Below are 21,696 nucleotides of genomic sequence, written 5' to 3' on the forward strand. Positions count from 1 at the left end.
TGATTTTGGATTACATCAGCGTAGAGGAGAAGAGATTAACCAAATAAGGATGCTCGTGTGAAAATGGAGAAACATCGTGGGGAAAAAGTTGTAATAATCAGAAGTGGGCGGATCGGGAAATTTAAGATCCCAAATCCGATCCTGAATTGTAATTTTCTGCTCCGATCCGATCCTGATCCAACATTTTCGAGCAACAATAAGATCCGATCCGAAAAATATCCGAAAATTTTCTAATTTTATTACAACTGTTTAGTTCACTACAAAAATCATCTAAATGTAACATCTAGCCTGAAACAACAAAGAAATATTAACACCGCACAACATAAAATAAATTAACCTCTATTGAACTAGAATTACTAGTTCAATGATCAAGCGAATATTTATTTGCTCTCCACTCTATCTGTTCTTTTAAAAAAAGAATTTACAACAAGCAATGAATCTACAGTTGAAGATAATAGTTGAATGCGCTTTTTTGTGACAGTGTTGCCACAAACACTAAAGGCTCTTTCAACTGCTAGTCTGCTTAATTTGGGAAATTTCCTCAATATTTTTTTACTATTTTTTTTTCCAAAACTGGATAAGATTCAACTGCCCTTTTTCATAAAATTCATTAGTAAATGCATCCTCAAATGTAGCTTTGGAGTATGCTTCAATTTCGGTGTCTGCAGAACTGAATGATCCATCTTCTTGCCATTCACTAAACTCATCATCAATACTAAAAACCTTCTTAATTTTGCTTGGTGGTGGAGCATAAGAATGTTCCAAAAGCTCCTGTGCATAACTGAACACTTCCTCTTTCTGTTCTGGACTTAAAGGAAGCAATGTTTTAAACTTTGGATTTACAAACAAAGCAAGTTTGTGCATGAGTGTAATTTCAAACTTATCATTTAAAGCTTGCAGTGCTCGTGACTTTTGCATTAAAGGTGGATCTAAGGCTTTTGATTGCATATCCTTCTTCAGTTTTGCACACCATAGGAAAACATGATGAATGGTTGGTTGCAGTTCACCTTCAAGGGCTTTGGTAGCTTCCAAAAATGGGTCCAAAAACTTAATTAACAGTCGTACAACACTCGAGTTAATATCTTCTAATCTACTTTGTTGCTCCTCAGCAGTAAGAATCTCATGAACTTTCTCATAAATGTCAACAAATGATTTTAACATTGTCACTGTGGAATTCCACCTTGTAGCATTTGACTGCTTTACTGTAGTAGATAGCTTGTTGTTAAGACCAGATCTTTTCAAATATGATATGACAGACTTCACAGCAGATACACTTGTTTGAACCTGTGTAACAAACACCATATCTGAGTCATCCTTGCTCATTGGAAGCACTGATTTACTTAAATGGTCCAACTGCAGTGTATGTCTAACTACTGTTGCCAGCATGTGACAAGCACACGGCTGTCTTTTGAAATTAGCCAAAGCAAGTTTAATGTTACTCCCTTGATCTGTTACAAAGCAACACTTCATTAATATTTCCATCGAGATTCCTAATTTGCTGCCTGTTTCACGTTCATCTGGAAATTCATGTACTGCAAGAACTTGTGCTTTTAGCTTTTTCTCCATTACATAATGCACTGTTAAGCTAATGTAGTGCCGGCTTTTCAAATCTGACCACATATCAGTTGTCACTCCAGTCAAGCCATGACATTCAATGGCTAACTTAACTTCCTCTGCCAGATTTCGTTTTATATCTTTCGATCTTTCAACAATTGTTCTCTTTACAGTATATCTTGATGGCAAAAGAGATTTAGCCGATGTATTGCCATGTTTCGCACATATCTGGATGCAAGCTTGAATTAGACCCACCAGGCCATCACCTTCTATTGCATATTTGGAACCGCTGGCTGGGTGAAACAACTGGTTATTTTTAGTTGGCGGTTGACAGAATTATTCTTGTATATGATTATTCAAATGAGTTATCCCACTTTTTGCTCTGTCATGTTTCATCAGCATTTTGCAGTTGTTGCAAATGGCATAACCAATATATTCGTCTAAATTACCATTATTAGGCCTATAGATCAGCTGGTGTGCTTCCACACTTCACTTTTTCCTTCCATAAGACAGCACTACAAAGTCTACAGAATTTGACAAGGCGCTCAGTGGCCAGCGCTAACCTCTCTTCCTTTTACATTTCCAATGGAAGCACAGTTTCCAAGTATTAGTTGTTTATAGTTAAGTTATTCAGTGTTTCGCCACTAAGTCTCGCATATATGCATTTTATTTTGTGCACTAGGCCTATGCAGTATGCACTTAGTATGCAGAGGGGAAAGAATGATACCGTATTTTATACAACAAAAATTCACAAATATTATATTATTTTTCCTGAGTATGTTGTACAAAAACTGGATCGGATAATCCGGATCCTGATTCGGCAGCTGTAAAGTAGTATCCGATCCGGTATCGGTCAAAAAACGAAGATCCTGCCGGATCCGGTATCCGGATCCATGCCCAACTCTGGTAATAATGGTGAGAAAGGTTTTTGGCGCGAAACAGCAGGTGCGTCATTAGTCGTGGAAAAATTTTATTGCGAAACAGCAAACGCGTTTTTTTTTCTTACTATATATTATGTGCAATCCCTCAAGCAGCATTATCGTTACAAGTTTACCAACATGGCTTCCCTAGTTGGAATTAACTCTAGAAGAATGTCACTTTGTGGTGCTTTTCTCGAAAATGAAAAGGCAATTGCGTGGACTCGAACCCACGGTATACTTTCCACCCGCAAAGTTTGCGAATGTGGAGGAAATATGGTCGAGCAACAGCTGAGGTAAGCTGTGTCCTTGTGGAAAAAGCTAGCTAGTTATTTTGGGGTTTTGCAGGTTATGTAAAAATTACTGCAAACGTCAAATTATCATGTTACATAGTTTTTTTTACCATAGATTGTTTTTTGCAGGACTGCAGAAAAAGGGACTCCGTCAGAGGGGGTCCCTGTTTCGATAAAAGCAACATAACAATGGTGCAGTTGCTTACTATTGCGTACCACTGGGCAGAAGAGCGGACGCAGGATGCAATCTGCAAAGAGGCAGAAATTAGCAATAAAACCTGCGTCGATTGGTGTGGCTTTCTTCGTGAGGTAAAAGATTAAAAGTAATAAACCACTCGTGTAAGGTTGCTTACAAAGCAAAGGAGAAAGCCAAGCTCAAATGCCCAGGCGCGACCGATCCCTCAACAGTGGGTTTTTGGTGGAATTGACACCGAAACTAAGTATGAATACAGTATACTTAAAAGAAGATCGAAAATGTAATATTAGAAACAATCGTTTTTTTAGGGAATGCTTCATGTTGTTGATTCCATCAAGGGACCAACAAACCCTGGAAGGTGTCATACAGAGGCACGTGTTACCAGGCACAGAAATTTGGTCCGATGAATGGCGGGCATACAACAACTTAGGAAGTAGGCAAAAGAGGTTTCATAAAAGTAATGCATTTCTGAAGTTCACAATCTTTTAGATATAGGATACATTCACCCGACAGTAAACCATTCTGTGCAATATGTATCGCCGACGGGGGTACATACAAATGATATAGAAAGCCTGTGGAGCAGTGCGAAGAGAGAGTTAAGACGGAGAAACGGTGTCAAACGGGACTTCATACCGACCTATCTGGATGAGTTCCTATGGCGCCAAAGAAGACCAAAAAACAGGTACTTTGCGGACAAATCCATTGCAGAAAAAACAAAATACCAGTTTTAAAAACAAATTAGCCTGTCTTCATTTTTTGCCACCCTGCCCGACCGATTTGGTTCGCTGATTTTTGTGTTACGTCATTGTTTCGATTAAAAAAAAACAGGTTTTGCCGCTTCAGCCGCTGTGTGGCGCCCTTAGGGGGCAGCAAGTCCAGGGGGGTCTCGATCGATAGTAGGTGCACACACCTTTCCTACACTGGCTACCGCTTGTCTCTCGCTCGTCTCAGAGCCGAGATGTAGCCTCACAAACATAACCTCATTTGCCTTGCAAATCATTCTTTTTTCAATGGGGAAATCCCGTTGTTGAAAAGTATAAAAAAGGAACCCAAAACGTCATAAGTCATAGAAATCAACGTTCTAAAATTATTTTTTTGCTTCACTTTAATTAACCGTTTTGCAATGTGTTCGGTGTTAAACATATCTTTTATTGTAGAAATGCACAAGAAAGCAGTTTTTATGGCAAATACGCAAAAGGTAAGTTTGTTTGCTCAAAAGTTTCTTTTTCCTCATAACGCTTTTTAGTTACTGCACCTAATTACTATTCTAGCCGTTGCTTTTACGGACTACGTAAGAGGTTGATGTAAGAGGATGTTGCTGACGTCATAGCGATTTGAAATTTTGCATGACGTCATAATATGACCTTATAACTATGTTGTGACGTAATTTCAAGATTTTGTGACGTCATTAACCTATGTACGTACAATTGTACACTAGACCCCTTTCTATAGTTAGTAAACGTTATGATAACAAGTATGTTTTGGATTTAAAGTCAAGATGAATTGTTTTTTTGCTCTTGTCCAAATTTACATTCTGTCTGTAGCCTACACTCTGTACGCATATTTCCAAAATGTTTCCGAATTCGAACCACAGGGCTTTTTCAGCCAATCACAGCAGCGCAAATCTGCGGGTTGCCGTTACGTCACGTTTAGGTTGCTAAGCGGTTATTTTGACTTCAGTATAGTCGACGTTGCAAGTTTTATGTCAGTTTTGATTCAAAAAAACGTTTTTACAAGTCAGAACATGGTGAAGACTCATGCATTTTGGATGTTCGAACTGAAGGTAATGTTTATTAGGTTATGTATAGCAGTAAATTATACACACATAATTTTTATTGAGTGTCAAATCACTTTTGTGCAATATATGCTTCATAAATGGTAAATTATACACTCATACTTTTTATTAAGTCTGAAATAGCTTTTGAGCAAAATATTTTCTGTTATTAATGGTATGTGTTTGTTTAGGATAGCAACGCATCCCCTTCAATCAATCAATGTCAAAATTTTTCTTTGTATATGATGAGCACGGCATGCAGTCAAGTTTGCATGGCATAAAAACAGTGTATTATGCCTCATTGTCTCTAGTGCAAGCACCTATGATCAACACAATTTAACACATTATGCATGTCATACCTTGGGATCAACAAACTGTTCCTAACCTACAGAGATGAATGGTTTATTATTGTACACAGTGCAGTTCTGACATAAATGTACACTAGGCACACCATTTGCATAGTTGTTCCAAACAACTCCCAGTATTTTCAGTTATGAATGTTGTTCTGTGCCATCAATGTATATGTTATTTTTATTGTGCATGCTGGAATTTTGTCGTAAGTTTACAATAAAACAGAAGTGATCTTGAATAGCAAATTAAAGTAGTGTGCTTGAGAGCCAATGCAGGATTAAAAAAAACTGCTACAGTATAAAGTAAATTATGAGAAGATTTACTTGTGCTAGCATATTTATTGTTTTTCTTGTGACATTGAAATGATAATAGTCCCAAAAAATGTTGTAATGAATAGCTACCACCTAAAAACAGCTATGCAGCAGTATCAGAATTTTATTTTCTTATCTCACCTCATGTGAGCAGCTTTTTCTCAGTTATTTTATCTTTTCTTGTTTACACCAGTTTTTTTTTATTTGCAATCTCATGTATGAAACAAAACACCTTTTTACTTACAATGCTCTAAATTAGGGCAAGCTTGGCTATTGACAGCACTCTATATGACCAGTCTTATTTGTCAGCAAGTTAAATTAGTTTGTCTTGACCTTGCTACACAGGCTAATTATTTTTCTTCATGGTTTACATCAGTTTATTTATTTGCAACTCTTTATATGGAACAAACAGTTGCACCTAAATTAAAACATTATATCACTCATTTCAACAGTCCTCCAAAAGTTTGTTTATTATACATGCAGTAACCACAGTTAAAAATAATCAGTCAACACTGTTCTATAAAGTAGATCCAATGATAATCTATTGGTATCACATTCTCCATGATAGTCAATATGTTTACTAGTACAATAACTTTAGTTATAGCTAAATGTCAAGCAAATGCCTTTTAACTTGGAGTGCTTGATGTCTCCGATCTGCCCTTTCCTTTAGTCCATCCCTTCTCAAGGTTTTATTTGTTTTGGCAGCGCAACTGCTCTTCCTTGGTTCCAGTCATACAGGCCTAAGCTCTGGTGGCTAAAGGCACACTAAGCTATAGGTATAATCACTTTGGAGCATGGAAAAGTAAATTCTAATTGTTAAACAGCAAATCTGATTATGCATCCATGCAGGTTCTGGAATAGCAAATAGCCCAACCTACAATCCAATAAATTAATCAAAAGCCAATTGCCCCAATCTACAAACCAATTAGGTAATAATAGTAAGCAATATGATATCTACCAGCAGTAACAATTTTATCCAAGACCCTTTAACAATTTATACAAAAATGCACGGAAAAGCTGCAGGAAAAAAAGTAAAACACATAAGGAAATGAATTTTTGTACCTCCTATACCAAGAAAATATATAATTTTAATGTCAGTACCAAAAAAAACCAATGTATTTTGCTCCCAGCATTGCGGCTGCCAATTGAGTTTCTTCTAAATGAATGAAGTGCTGATCTTATTTGTGCAACGAAATGAGCAGAAGAGATAGAGTTCTTAAACCTTTCTAATGCTTTTTTAGTTTCCTTTTAATTAAAGTCACTAGAGTGCTTGGTCTTTATAAACTCAGAACACTATTAAATTTAAGAAAAGTTCTCTGCAGTGTAGTCTGGTTTATGTGATGGTCCAGCAATGCTATCAGACAATGAAGTGGTTGGATTGATTTCCATGGCATTTGAACAGCCACCATGATCTTATGTTGATGTGTAGTGGCCAAATCACTAAAGAATTCCACTGATGGTGCCTGCTCTTGACCCAATTCAACGCCTGCATACATTTGCTTCTGAGGTGCTGATCCCTGATACATCCCCAATTGGAATACCACATAACAGGACTGTAAGTGAGGCATTAGTCTGAACCAGATTGGTTGTAGAAGCCACAAACACTATCTCAGAAGACTGTAACATCATTTTGTGGATTCTTTCCATGATCAGCCTTACAATGGCACAAACATAACAAAGCGGATCTTAGCCTCAGATTCTTCAGCATACTTCTGTATAGCACAAAACAAATTTATACCACTTTATGCCCCAAAGTTATATTTACGCCACTGATCCCAGAGATAGTACACAGAGCAGGGCTTTGGATTAGTTGTTAGTGACTGCACTTATTCCATCTGTAACAAGCAACTTGGTCTCATGGGTTTGTAATGCTTGAGACACTGACAATCATTGCCAAAAATACATGAAGAAAATCTTTCTTGTAGATTCACTGATCTTTAGCTAACCAAGGTTTCTGGCAGCTTTAAGCAAGTGATTGTGGTTAACTGCCACACTTACTATACATGGATGAGTAGAAACCAACTTATGTGATGTTTAGTTGACTTGGTGTAAAGTTTGATCTTAACATCCATAGACACAGGACACAAAGTGTTGAATTTGATACACCAGCTTCATGTTGGCAAAACTTCAAAGGTTTCCCCAAAATATTTTAGGGTTTAGAAATGTTTTGTATACATTCCAGCTAGTAATAGAAACTACACAAAAAGACTCAAGCCACTCGTCCCATTATTTTGCTGATTGTAAGGTCAATCTAAAAACCATTTCTTCATTTCCTTTTGTTACTATTTTTTCTCCAAGTTACACCATTTGCTGCTGGGAATCCACTTAACAATATCAGATGATTATTTGCAAGAAAGCTTATAATTAATTATTAAAAATGCCTTTTAAAATGCTTATATTTTAGTAATACAATTATAAAACCAAGCACAACCTTAACTTTCAAATATTGTAACTCGAGGCAGATTGACTGGTTACTACGCAAGCTGTTGTGAGATTGGTTCAATGAGTCGACTAGGCTGATTGGTTAGAAAGTCACATGACCCGGGAAAACCCGCCTTTGTGATTGGCTTAAAAAGCCCTGTGGTTCGAATTCGGAAACATTTTGGAAATATGCACTCTGTACACCGTGTCAAAGACCAAAACGCTGAAGTTGTTTGTCTTAGCTGCACTGCAGGACATGTAAAATGTTGTGATGCTTTACATTAAAGCTTGCTAATAAATAGGCTCCATTGTCAAGCAATGTACATCACACTTCCTATTATTGTTTAGTTTAAAACAAAGGTCCAACTACCCTTTGTGATACCTTCTCAAAAAAAAATGTCGGTCACATCGAACTATTTCGCTTTATAATGCCAAAGTGAAGTAGGTAAACCGACACATATATTTAAATCAAGTCCCAAAAATTCAAATAAAAAAATTGATTTTATTTGTGCCCTATTCGTAAGTAGTCCTTTAGATACCATTGCTGCATATGGCTTTATTAAGCCTTCTTCCTCCCGTTTACGACTAAACTGTACTTAGCCCGCTCCCAATCTGTCCACATAGCCCTTACTTAGCCCCAGTGGTGGAATTCAGTCGGTTCGCACCGGTTCTACAGAACCGTCTCACGAAATTTTATGAGATCAGCGAACCGGTCAGAATTACTTATTACTGTCAATGGACTTTTTGTAACAGAACGGCCTAAAAACGTGACTTTTGTGATAGAACCGGGTGACAAAAAATGTGAATCCCACCACTGCTTAGCCCGTGTTAATTTTGTTAAGCGATTAGTTGACCTTGTTTCGCTCGCCAAGCCCAGACTTAACCCGCTTAGACTTGGCCCCTGTTCAATGAACTACGTCAGTGATTTTCAACCGGGGCCCTCGGGGCCACCCGTGTCGGTTCACTAGAAACATTCGCCAAGAGACATTAAGTCATGTTTCTGTCGTGGCGTAACCCCTTTCTTTCGCAATGCACAGAATTAAGGATATGTTACAAATGTCTTGTGAGTGAGTTTTTTATCTGCGTTTTTTTGTGCAGGGGTCACCGGGTCCTAAGGGGTTACATATTGGGGGCACAGGTCCTGAAGGGGGCCACGATCTGCGCCAAGTCGAGAACCACCGCACTAAGCCATCGCTTAGCACACCTGGCCCGGGCAAAGCCTGATTAGGCGATGGCTTAACAAACTAAACATGGCCTTGGTGAGCGAGGGCTAAGCCAGCGTGTATTTTTTTACGGAATCCTTAAGCTCGGACTGTAGCCTCGCCTATTACGTCATTTTGCAATTTCTGACACGCCGTGTAAGTCTGAGTTGATGGAGCCATAAATGTTTGTCAAAAAAAGTTTGCAACAAAAAAACTTTTTTGCACTGAAAAATCAATGTTTGCACCAAAAATAAAATGTTTGCATCGAAAAATAAATGTTTGCATCGAAAAATAAATGTTTGCACTGAAAAATAAATGTTTGTCAAAAAGTTGTTGAATTGCACTTGTGAGCCACCGTAGGTGGCATCTAGGTTGCGCGACTAATTATACTAACTACTTAATCTAATGGTAAACGTCTGGTCATATCAGCTCAGTAAGGCTATTTTTTTCTGTAGCAAGGTGAAACTGGTTGGTAACAAAAGTGTTTAATAACAGCGAAATTTGTTGAATACTAAAACATGTGATTACAGGTGTTAGTGAATGTGATCTTGGCAATCTAGGCTTTTGGCAAAAAGATTTTGGAGAGAAAGGTTTGTTCCAGGGGGTTCAAATAAAACGCCTAATGTTGAAACACAAAATAGGAGAATAACATCAGGACATGTTTGTAGAAAAGCCTTTTGAAAAGGACCCATATTAACGCACACCAAAATACCTTTGCATATGTGCTTTGTAAGAAAAGATTTAGTAATGCAGGAAGTTTAAAAAAACACATGTTGCAACACAAAGCCTATTCATGTGTTGTTTGTGAAAAGAGATTCAGTCTCGTGGAAAATAACAGGTTGACGAATATTAAACCATTAGCCAACTTAACAGTAATTTGATGCTATTTTTGTTCCAACTTAGCAGAATGCTACCCCTCGTATACTGCATATGTCAGGTTCTCACGTTTAAATGAACAGTTCATCAAATTCATCAGCTAAGATAAACTAACACTCTTGATGTTCGGTTACAACCTTTCTTGTAGCTTATAATCGAGCTGACATAAACAACTTCCATTGGACTCACAGCCAAGTACTACATTTTAACGAACTTAAGTTATCCAGAAAAAACTAGTTCTTTATTTTTTGACAAAAAAAGTGATTATTTGAGTAGAATTTTATAATTGTTTTATAAATTTCCCACCAAACGAATCTTTTTTTAACAACCATCACATCGAAAAGATTTCTCATTGGAGTGTGTACAACATGTGACCTTTTCAAATTATCGCTTTAGTGCAGGGGTGGCCAACCGGTAAGAGTTTAAGAGCCATATTTTTTACTGTGTTTCCACAAAGAGCCACATTATACAGATGGGCCCGCATGTTTATTGCCTCGTCTCTTCTTCACACACAGAGACCTGTGCTTAGCCGGATTTATTCTATATGTCGCACACAAACATATTAACGACACAATTTGACTTGTACACACCACCGCCCAGTCATTTTTAACAACGAATGGTTTGCACACACAAACTCTCATTTCAACGAATCCCACAAACAAAAACCTAATAATTAAATTATTTATTTTTTCCTCTTTCGATCAGTAACGTGCGGTAAAATTCATGTCTGGTGAGGCATTGAAATCATTAAAGTCAAATTTACAAAAAATGAATATTTGAAATTAGCATTTCGTCATTTGAAGTCTCACGGTGAGCCTCAAATGCACGTCTCTTCACGTGATTAAAATCGTAAACACGAGAAACTTAAGATTTCCAAAAACTAAATGAAAGTTAAAAACTAAAAGAAAAGAATTTTAGTACTGAATAAATATAACAGTCGAAGCCATTTTTCCATGCCTCCTTTCACAGCACTGCATATTATGCATGTTGCTTAGTGGGACTTCTGGCATTCCTTGCCTTGAAAAATCCTCTTCGGATCTGGCTTGTAATCAGTAGTTGCCACTCGAAGCAATTCTTTAACATGGGTGTCAGTCAGAACAGATCGGTGCTTTGATTTCACGTGTTTCCGGGTAGAAAACACAGACTCGCAGACGTATGTTGATCCAAATATTGACAGTATCTTAAGCGCAGCCCGTTTGACATTGGGGTATTTTTCCATTGGCACACTTTTCCAGAACTCGATGGTCCCTTCCCTTAAAGCGGGTTTCAGTCGGTCCTCCTCGCAAAGATCACTAAATTCTAACTCAGCCGCAGCCTCATCTGTGACCAGCGGGGCTTTTAAACAGTTGGTCTCTACATTAAGTGGATCAACGAGGAATGACATCTGTGGCCTTTTGAGTTGTAGATCGCGGAACCGGGTCACGAAATTTTGATGCAGGTTTTCAACCAGTGTTGTATATCCAGCTGTTTTCTGATTCAGGGCGACACTGGTTACTTGCCCGCTGGCTTTTAGCAAAGTGGGAAAATGCATTAAATCTCCCTTCTGAATATGCGCCTTGAACAGCATCAGTTTGTTGACAAACGCAAACACACTTTGCACTAGGTCAGGCAGCATTTTAAACTTACCCTGCAGGGTCAGGTTCAGTCTGTCCAAGTGACACAGCAGGTCAACTAAAAAGGCCAAGTCCATAATCCACTCGTGGTCTGAGAGGACGGGATAACCCTTATCCTTCTCTTCCATGAACAGTTTCACGGCATCCAAAAGCTCAAAGAAGCGAAAAAGTACCTTGCCATTTGATAGCCACCTCACAGTGCAGTGCAGCGGCAGGTCATCTGGAAGCCTTTGGTCCAGCTCGGCGATAAGATTCTTGAATTGCCTGTGGTTAAGCGCATGTGTGCGGATGTAGTTGACGATTTCCATCACAGGCTTCATGACATTGTCTAAATTCAATGATTTAGACACGAGTTGCTCCCTGTGAATGATGCAGTGAAAATTCCAAAACTCGGGAAAGGTTTGGTCAACTTTGCACAGCCCCACAAGTCCGTTCACAGACCCTATCATGTCTGGCGCCCTATCTGTGACTATTGCAGTTAGTTTCTGCACAGGCAGATTTGCATTCGCAAATACAGTCATCATTGTTTGTTTCAAATCTACACCACGAGTTCTGTCTTTTAACGGCACAATATCAAGAAGTTCTTCTTTGGTCACACAATCGCTTGACACGAATCGTGCAAATATTGCCAACTGAGGTTTGTCTTCAATGTCACAACTCTCATCCAATGCGACACTAAAACACTCACATGCTTGAAGGGCAGAGTGCAACTTTGATTCAATAGTGGTATTAATGTCAGATATTCTGTGTTCAACAGCGTGGCGGGACAGCTGGACTTCGGATACCATTCGCTTTAGCTTGCTGTTTTCAGGAGATAAGATTTCAATAATGTCACTGAGGCACTTTTTGAACGTCGGTGGAAAGTAATTGGCACTGGCATTTACAGCCAACCAGATGTAGTAGCCCCTGTATCGATCGCGTGTTCAAATCACGTGGTCTTCCGAGATTAATCAGCAACCATCTGTTCTTTTCTCGAGATTGCTTTTTTGTAATTTATATTTTTCCCTTTTTGGACGACCCTATTAACCTTGAATCAATCAAGCGTAATGACTTTGGTACATTGATTTCAAATCCCCGTGTGTCCTATTTCTTTTCCCTCGAGTTTCGTTATTCGTTGTTCGTTCGAGATCGTCATCGATTTTAATCTTGATTTAGTACTTTTTCAGTTTTTTAATCAAGGATTTTCCATGTATAAATACCATGCCACAAACATTGAAATTCATTCTAATTCGGATTCTAGTTTTAAATTCTATCTTTCAACCGTTAAAATTCTGGTCAAAGTGCGAATACTATATTCTGTCTTTATTCGCCAACGTATGCGTCGATCGTGAACTTGATGTCCGCTGAAATCGTATAAGTAAGTTATCTGTGTTCGTTTGTTTGTTATGATGCTTGTAATAAAACTCGTGAATTAGATACTTAAGTCTGTGCTATGCTCAGTTATTAACCGGAGTCAGCTTTGCATTCGCTGCACCCCAATACGTTTCAAACCTTTTGTGTTGTTTTGACAGTTGTCCTCACTCCAGTTTCATCACAGTTATAAATTTCGTGTCTTTTAAATTTAATTTAGTTTTATTGTTCGAAAAGAAAGTGCTGCGTTAAGGCCTTGAATCAGTCAATCTCTTCATCCGATAGAAAGTACATCCCGGCTCCAGCTTGTTGGGTGTGTTATTTTCTTTGGCAAATTGCCAGGCCATGAAACTGCCTGGCTGCACCTTGAATACACTCAGCAATTCTTCATGGGTGGCACTGAAAACTAGTCCTGTCTGTCTGTATCAACTGATTTTTTTAAAGAATCGCTGCAATGTCATGAAATTTACCTGTAAATAAATGTACACAAATCAACTTTCTATTACGACCAGGAAAAGAGTAACGGTAAAAAAATCTTTTAAACCACATAACCCAGGCGTCGTGCTTTTTCTGATGCAAGATTTGTTTTCTGGTCAAGCTAAGCTTTGCATAATTGAGAAATTTGGAAATCGCACTTTTTTTTGCTGCATTTAGCATGATTTTCGCATAATTAATGTTTTACAGGCGAACATGCAACCTTTGCAAGATCTGTTGTTCCACTGTACCCAAAAACCAGTAGACGATAATTGCCTTATTCGTCGTCGATTCCAAACGATCTGGAAATACACTTATGCAAAGTTTATTGAGCCATTACCTTCACTGATGTATAACTTTTTTTTTGTAGCAAGGGGTAATTGCAATTTACGTTTACAAACTGGCAAAAACATGTACTGCTGCAATCTTCTTTTTTTCAGTTCTTGTCGAACTGCCCATCCTGTAATGAATGCATGCCAGACCATTTTTTTTAACAAACATCACCTTCCAAGTATACGGTTTCACTTACCCAATTTCAATGACTTTAAAGATGTTCGATCTAAGTATACTTATTATTGTATTATTATGATATGATTTATAAATCTAATGAAATTTGATTAGACCTCATGAGTTGGTCACGTTTGGCAATAGACTTTGGAAACAGTGCGCCGATTTCAGTCCCTTATTTTCTTGTTCCTTTAACAGTTTTTTAATCCAAAATATTGAAACCTAAATGTTACTTCGGATTTGACAAAACACTGATTGTTTGACATTCAAACCGTCACAACCTTAGCAGTAAGGACAGAGTAGGCTACTTACTTACAACAAACTCCGGCATTACAATTTCGTGATTAAGCAGGCTGTTCTGGTGTTTTTGTAAACGTGTGGCATATCTGCTATGGAGTAGAGTTTTTTTTTCATCAGTTGGATGTGGCACTAATGAAAATCTATCTGCATTTTTTAAATATTTTTGCTGCATTATCACTTTTTACCCATCACATTACCAATATTTTGTTGAAATCCCTACCTTCTACATACTACCCCAGCTGCTGTCCACATACCCTGATTACATCCTGCCATCACACTCACAATTGCCCTGCCTGACATGCCAATCTTACTTAAAATTAAAATCAAGTTTTTAGCGACAGCCCATAACATTTTTCCATCTACTGTATTTACGGTCAAATAGTATGCTGTTGAAGGAAATAAACAACACATTTACACAAAAGTTTGGTCTTGTTTCCACTTGGTGCTGAGGCCGTTTAACATAAAACACAACACATGAGTTGGTCAGTTGAACAATTGTTACTTTGGAAGGCTGGGGCCAATATATTGATTTAGAGTAGACCAACATCGTAGTCAACTACAGCAAATGTCTGTACTTTACCGAGAAGTGGACAGCTTTTCTTCCTTGTACTTGGGTGGGCATTATGCAATTTTAATCCAATCCACTCTTGCTTGATGTTGTTTGCCAGGAGTCATGGCCAAAGGCAAGAATCTTCTGCAACGGGTTGAGTAGGATGGAAGCGGGTGGTGAACGCTTCTTAAATACTCGCCTTTAAAAGCAAATATTTTTCAATTTGAAAACAAAAAGAGGATTCGTTAAATCGGTTTATATACCTCTTTACTCCAGTGGCAAAATGGCAAACCTAGAGCTTTTTGTTGGTCACTAGAAAAACTTTGCTTTCTTTCTTCACGTTTATTTATTTCTCAAGATGCCTGATCTGAAGTATATGTGGTAAGTTTGGTTATGAATTTTGGAAACTTGTAGGAATATAATTATAAAACTGACATTGTGCATATGTGCAGGTGAAAATGTAAACACAGCCAAGGTTGTATTTAGGAGTTTAAAAAATACAAACGGAAAAAGGATAGCAAACATTGGTTTCTTTTATTTCTAAAAACTTTACAAAATACTTTTAACAGGAAAGCATGAAACACCAGTAAAAAAGAGGTTCAGGATAGATCATCACTCTAAAAACTGGCTGATGCTGTAAAACATTGTGCTACCTATCTTGGAAACACTGCAAATGAAGGTATTTTTTAATTGTAAAAGTATAATTTCTGCCAATATACACATTTACAAACAGATAGACAAATGTTTACTCATCTGTTTGTTTTCAGATACAACTGATCAGTTTGTGCCACACTGGCCTATTCTAGTTTTCGAATTAATTTAACGCCAAACCCGTCCATTTGTACGGCAATATGTAGTAGTCGCTTAGTGAGTTCGAGACTAATACTACCACAGGCAAACTTAAAATTATTATTCAACAATCAAAATAAACATGTTTCCCTTCAACTCCATCGGATACAGTTAAAATGACTAACGAGTTACCTACTATCACTTCAGTAACATATGGAGATACCTTAAGTTGGCCTATAATACAAAAGGACCGAAGCTACCAGCACAAATGGAAATCATAGGAGATGGATTGTCTCTATCATTTTTGGCAGACATATAATCAAGTACTTTTTTTCAAGTCAAGTTAGATTTTTGAGCATGGTTAACTTCATCATATTACACTTTCTACGTAAACAGCGGTGACACAGAAAAAAACATGGCTTGAATTTTGGGTATATTTTGCCGTAGAATCCGTCCTGATTGAAGACGCTGGTTAAACCCGCGGCTCTAAATGAAACTCGCCTAACGTAAATACCAGTGGGGTTGTTCGGAACGTTTCCTGTTGTGATCCGGTAGACAGAGCTGGGGTTCCCGAGGAAAATCATTTACGATGATGGAAGCGTAACATCTGCTTTCGTCAGGTCGATATCTCAGATGGTGGTTCGCTGCGGAAAACGTGGCACTGCCTTGGACCTGGCTGATCTGAAAAGACCGAATCCTACGGCATGTTTGTCTTCTTTTGTTTCTGACCAACTTATTTAGCTAACTGGTATGATACTAAAAGGTACATCTGAGAAAAAATAAGAGCAAAAAACAAAAGTGAAACTTGTCGTCCTGTGGTATTTCATCCTATACTTAAGTAATTTTGTCACGGTGCTGACTTAACAGGTTTTATAGGATTGGCAAAAAAACGATGGGTAAACTTTGGGTCTTTCTTTTCGGGTTTTATAATAATCCTTTCCGATCGTCATGTCGAAATATTAATAACAGTATACCATATCTTTAAAATGGTCCATCACTGAGCTTTAAGCGAATCGCGTATAGCAGAAAACACAAGATCAAACAATCTTAGTCTGTCAGTTTTCCTCCATCGACTCCCGTCGGAATCAGACCAATGATTACCTCCAGGTTTCTGGAAAACGACTGATTCAACTCGGGAAGGCCAGACTATTGTGAGTCATTATGTTAATTATACGAATCTGGTTCAAATATATTTTTGTGTTTGCAGGTTCAATTGAAAATTATAATGTAAAATGAACAGCAAATTTATTAAAGCATTTTAATGCGTTTCTTTGCAATAACCAAACAACCAAAAAACGGGTTTCTTAGCCAGGTGTTTAGGAACCCGTCCCTCGACACAACCTGGATGATACCAGTCTTCGTCGTTGCAAGCTAAACGACAAATACAGTATACAGTAATCTGAAAACTCTCACTGTGGCACTTTGAAATACTTTTCCTTTTAACTAAGTCTTTCTGATGTACTGTTGTATTTTGAAGCCACCATGACACCACTTTTCGCAAACTTTTTTTCTGGAGGAAAACCCAAACACACAGCGGCTGCAAACATTGAAAAAGGACCACAATTTCCAGAATTCTTTGATTGTTTGATAACACCAGGAAAAATACAATTTAGCTATTTATGTTCACATGAAACAAGTTTGGATAAACTGAACTGATCGTAAGGGCTATACTGCGCTTTAGGGGCGCTGTCATAAACAACAATCGTTTGTTTGGTGAAAAAATATTAGATACAGTTACCCAGTGATTTCCGTGTACATTAACGATTTGGAATTTTTTTGTGGGCGTGTAACCGGGTTATTATTATCCGCATACTTGAAGAAAGCCAAACAACTCTGTAAACCCATAGCATTTAGAAGCTGCTGTGCCAACATGTGCGTTGCCGAGTCGATGTGCGAATCACCTAACCATTCATCTGCTCGCAGCAAATCCGAATAATCTTGAGAATTCATTGAAAAATCTGGTATAGACTTGTCAGCACAGTAGCGTCTCGCCAAACAATCTTTCGACATGCGACAGGTACACAACTCTATCTTGCTTTTTGTGAAATCTGTTTTCTTTTACTCGTACAACCCCGCAAGTCATTTACAGGGGCCTGCATATACTTGCCTAGATTTTTATTTGGAGTCGCTACTCTTGTTCGCTTGCTCCACTTTTCCTCAGGCTCTGACTACTCTGTTTTTGTTCTCTTTTCTATTGCGGCTAACTTTCTGCTGCAAAATCTTCCAGCTGCCCTCTGCGTGGAGCGGATCTCGCGTTGAAAACAAAGTTGTCATATGATACACAATTTGTTCTATTTCCTCCATGGAGTCTGCACAAGTAAGTAGGTCCATTATATACATGACTTTCTGTCGACGTTTTTTGACTAAACAAGTATTTCATGTTCTTCATTGTGTGGCTGCCACACAAATGCAGAAACTGCTGTGCAAGCATTTCTGCGGTTGCCTTCCCTGTTACAACATAAATACAATGAGTCAAATAGGTGTCCAGACTTTCCTCAAAAAACTCAAAACAGATTGAATCAGGGGAACACTACCGTCGCAAATTAAAAGTCTGGGCGCGTTTTCTCGCAAATTTTGTTTGCGTCGCTTTTGGAAGTCCCGATAAAATGTTGAATTAATGTTGTGTTGTGAGAATTGGCGATGTACGTTCCTACAGCAATCGGTGCTCTACCCTTGTGCGAATGGCGTACGAAGATTTTGTATGTAACTTCCTGTTCCATCAAACTGGGAAAAGTTCGCAACGTCTCGTCTGACCAAAGTATAACAGAACGCGGCTCGTCCGATCATTTTTTGACAAACCTGGAAGCTTTTTCCGCCTTTTTTGTCCATCAAACATTTTTTGCTACGCCTCCTCGGTTCTTGGTGTGCTGCTTTCTTTGAAACTGTCTCATTTAGGGCTAAATCTCTGTTGCCCGACTCAAAAACATTCTCAGCCAGTTTCTTTCAGAATATGGATTTTTCAATTCAGCGCGACGAGAACCTTTCAAGGGGCAAGCCACAATTGTATTCATACGGTGTTTTATGTACCCGCTGTTGGAAACGTAAAATTCCTTTTCTGTCTAGGTCTTTTTAATCAATTCGAAATGTTCACTGACAAGCACCAAACCTACACTTTCAGTGACACGTGAAAACAAGTTTCGAATCGGATGGTTTGAAGTCTCATTCATTCATAGGCAGGAAATTTGAAAGCGTGGAATATATACACAAAATTTCAGTATCGTATATTTATGAGTTTTTGTGTAACTGCTGTTGCAATTAGACGCTACCGAACTATTTATGAAAAAGTTTAAGGTGATAATATGCAATGTAACATTGACCAAACTTGGTCGTCATCATCCAATGATTTACGTTGTTGGTGATGAGTGCTTTTAATAGGTCAAACTTTACCTGACACTGTTTGCCCCAGTTGGAACACACACACAACCGTTCTATGAAGCTTATTTTACGGTGCATTTTTGTTTCCAAGTAGTCTTATTTCATGAAATGCATCTTTCAAGTGCTCCTTATTGTTTCGAATTACTTATCTAATACAGCCTTGCATCCAATTCCCTCAGCACTCTGCAATCAATCGTTTATTAAGTAGCACATAAAACAGTAACAACCATTGGCCATCCCGAGATGAGGAAAGGGGCGACCAGCAATAATAGGTGGTCACGTGGGGAAGCAAGTAGCATAATTGGTCGATTGCTTTAGGTCAGGGGTGGCCCGCGCGGTATTTTTGAAATGACTTATATTATCAACTTAATCGCTACGTAATTTATGGCGTATTTACATTCCGAGAAATCGGTGTTTATTGGTTGCTTTTTCCTTTTATAATCGAGCAATACACAGCTGGTCAAGTTACTTCTATTGCATCACAATGCAATTGTTACGCATCACATTTTCCACATTGTTACGTCAACAATCTTATTCGTGCTTCAAGAGTCGGTCAGTAACATATCTTGCTTTGTTGAGGTATATGTGATATCAGTTATAACGTATTTAGCAGTAAAATTTCTTCTGAAGTCTGCAGTGATATAGATTATGTCAAATAGAAAACGAAAAGGAAGTAACGCGAACAGAATATTCCAAGAAAGGTGGACATGTGACTACTTTTTTGTAGATGTCGATAATAAGCCAATTTGCCTGATATGTAATCAACCAGTATCAGAATGCAAAGAATACAACATAAAGAGACATTACGTCAGCAAACATTCATCAACTTATGATAAATATCAGAATGAATTTAGAAAAGATAAAGTGAAAGAATTAACAAAAGTTCTTCGTGGACAGCAAATGTTTTTTTCGAAAGTTTCTTTGCAGCAGGAGTCGGTTGTGAAAGCGAGCTACTTGGTGGCAGAAATAATAGCAAAAAAATCGAAGTCATTTGCAGATGGAGAATTTGTTAAGGAATGCATTGTTCGTGTTGCTGATGTCATATGTCCGGAAAAGAAAGAGACATTTGCCAAAATAAGTCTGTCAAGACAGACCATAACTCGTCGTGTTGAAGAGCTCGGAAATTCTATAGAAGAAACACTAATTGCAAAAGCGCAAAAAATGTCATCGTATTCTTTGGCGCTTGACGAGAGCACCGATGTCAAGTCTACTGCTCAGTTGGCAATCTTCGTGCGAGGAGTTGATGACGATTTCGAAATTACCGAAGAACTTGCAGCCATTGTCCCAATGAAAGGCACAACTAGAGGCATAGATTTGTTGGAAGCTGTGATGACAACAATCAAGCGCCTTGGTTTATCATTGTCGAAGCTTTCGGGAATTACAACTGATGGTGCCCCAGCAATGGTTGGAAGACAGCAGGGTCTAGCAAACTTACTTAAACTTGAAGCAAGCAAAGTCGGGAATGACACTGTCATGCAATTCCATTGCATAATACACCAAGAGAACCTTTGTGCCAAGTCATTGAAAATGCAAAATGTCATGTCAGTTGTTACTAAAACGGTAAACTTCATTCATTCCAAAGATCTGCGCCACAGGGAGTTTCAAGAGCTACTACATAGCATGGATGCTGACTTCGATGACATTCCATACTACACCGAGGTCCGATGGCTGAGTCGTGGCAAAATGCTAAAACGAGTGTTTGAACTCAAGGATGCAATACAGAGCTTTATGGAAAGCAAAGGAAACAGTGTTGAAGAATTCATGAACGAGCAATGGATAGAAGATTTTGCATTTTTGGTGGATATTACTACCCATCTAAACGAACTAAATTCACGTCTGCAGAGAAGAGGGCAACTGATACACTCCATGTTCGATCATGTCAACGCCTTTGCTGTGAAATTAACCCTGTGGGAAGCGCAGATAAACAACAAAAACTTCGTTCATTTTCCCACTCTTCAGAGTCTTCAAGTTCAAAACTCCCAGAAATACGCAAAACTAATAACGGAACTAAGGAAAGACTTCGATCACAGGTTCGCTGACTTCAAAAAGTCTGCTATGCATTTCAATGTGTTTTCCTGCCCCTTTTCTGTAAAGATAGAAGATGTACCTGAAAACCTACAGATGGAGAGCATTGATCTTCACTGCTCATCTGATTTAAGAGAAAAGTTTAAGGACTTTCCATTGCTAGAATTTTACATAAAATTCGTCTCTAAAGAAAAATATCAGAAGATTCACAAATTGGCAGTATTCGTGACCTCATTTTTCGGCAGCACTTACTTGTGCGAGCAAGTTTTTTCGCGGATGAACCATGTCAAATCACCTGTGAGGTCACTAATTTCTGATAGCCATATGGAAAACTCGCTTCGTATTGCTACATCGTCCATCTCGCCGAATATTGCCAAACTTGTGAGAGAAAAACAGTGCCAAACTTCACATTGAAATGTCGCCGTGTAGCACAAACTTTGTTGACTTTATTTTATCTTCGTATCGTTATTGTTCTTATAATTGTAAACAAGGATAATAAACATATCTGACATTAGAGTTTCGGATTGAGGGTTTTAATTAGACATTATCAGATAGCCATTTGTAAGATTACAAATCAGCAGCAACAGTCAAGTGGCCCGCGCAAACTTTCGTAAACCGCATTTGGCCCTTTGGCCAAAAAGGTTGGACACCCCTGCTTTAGGTTAATCATGGCAAAACAAAGACGAAGGGTTGGATTTGTTACCATAGTTATGAAGAAGGGCGTCAGTATCCTTTTTAGTTGGGAGTGGTTCTGAAAGTAAGTTGCAGGCTCCAGGTTATTTTTGTGTTGTCTGAGCAATTGTATCCTAAAAATATCA

The 21,696-nt window shown here is 38.3% G+C and overlaps 2 protein-coding genes, 1 long non-coding RNA gene and 1 pseudogene across 3 annotated transcripts; 2 read left to right on the forward strand and 2 right to left on the reverse strand.

The window, feature by feature from the left end:
- Nucleotides 1–10,886: 10,886 nt before the first annotated feature.
- LOC145219632 (general transcription factor II-I repeat domain-containing protein 2A-like) lies at nucleotides 10,887–12,296 on the reverse strand. The gene has a single exon (XM_080086967.1). It carries the CDS (start codon nucleotides 12,294–12,296, stop codon nucleotides 10,887–10,889), a length of 1,410 nt encoding a protein of 469 aa, XP_079943093.1.
- A 472-nt stretch (nucleotides 12,297–12,768) lies between these two features.
- Nucleotides 12,769–14,498, forward strand: LOC145219063 (uncharacterized). The gene is made up of 2 exons (XR_013857840.1): nucleotides 12,769–12,865; nucleotides 13,543–14,498. It is a non-coding gene; the product is annotated as an uncharacterized LOC145219063 (long non-coding RNA).
- A 3,180-nt stretch (nucleotides 14,499–17,678) lies between these two features.
- Nucleotides 17,679–18,931, reverse strand: LOC145219633 (uncharacterized; annotated as a pseudogene).
- A 570-nt stretch (nucleotides 18,932–19,501) lies between these two features.
- On the forward strand, nucleotides 19,502–21,292 carry LOC145219634 (general transcription factor II-I repeat domain-containing protein 2-like). Its single transcript, XM_080086968.1, has one exon. The coding sequence runs from the start codon at nucleotides 19,502–19,504 to the stop codon at nucleotides 21,290–21,292; it is 1,791 nt and encodes a 596-aa protein (XP_079943094.1).
- Nucleotides 21,293–21,696: the final 404 nt, after the last annotated feature.

The sequence above is a fragment of the Phallusia mammillata genome, chromosome 3 (genome assembly GCF_965637545.1).
Source record: "Phallusia mammillata chromosome 3, kaPhaMamm4.hap1.1, whole genome shotgun sequence".
NCBI lineage: Eukaryota > Metazoa > Chordata > Ascidiacea > Phlebobranchia > Ascidiidae > Phallusia > Phallusia mammillata.

Bases quoted from the DNA above. Each gene is read 5' to 3' on its own strand.
- LOC145219632 (XM_080086967.1), bottom strand. From the start codon at position 12,296: ATGGTATCCGAAGTCCAGCTGTCCCGCCACGCTGTTGAACACAGAATA.
- LOC145219634 (XM_080086968.1), top strand. From the start codon at position 19,502: ATGTCAAATAGAAAACGAAAAGGAAGTAACGCGAACAGAATATTCCAA.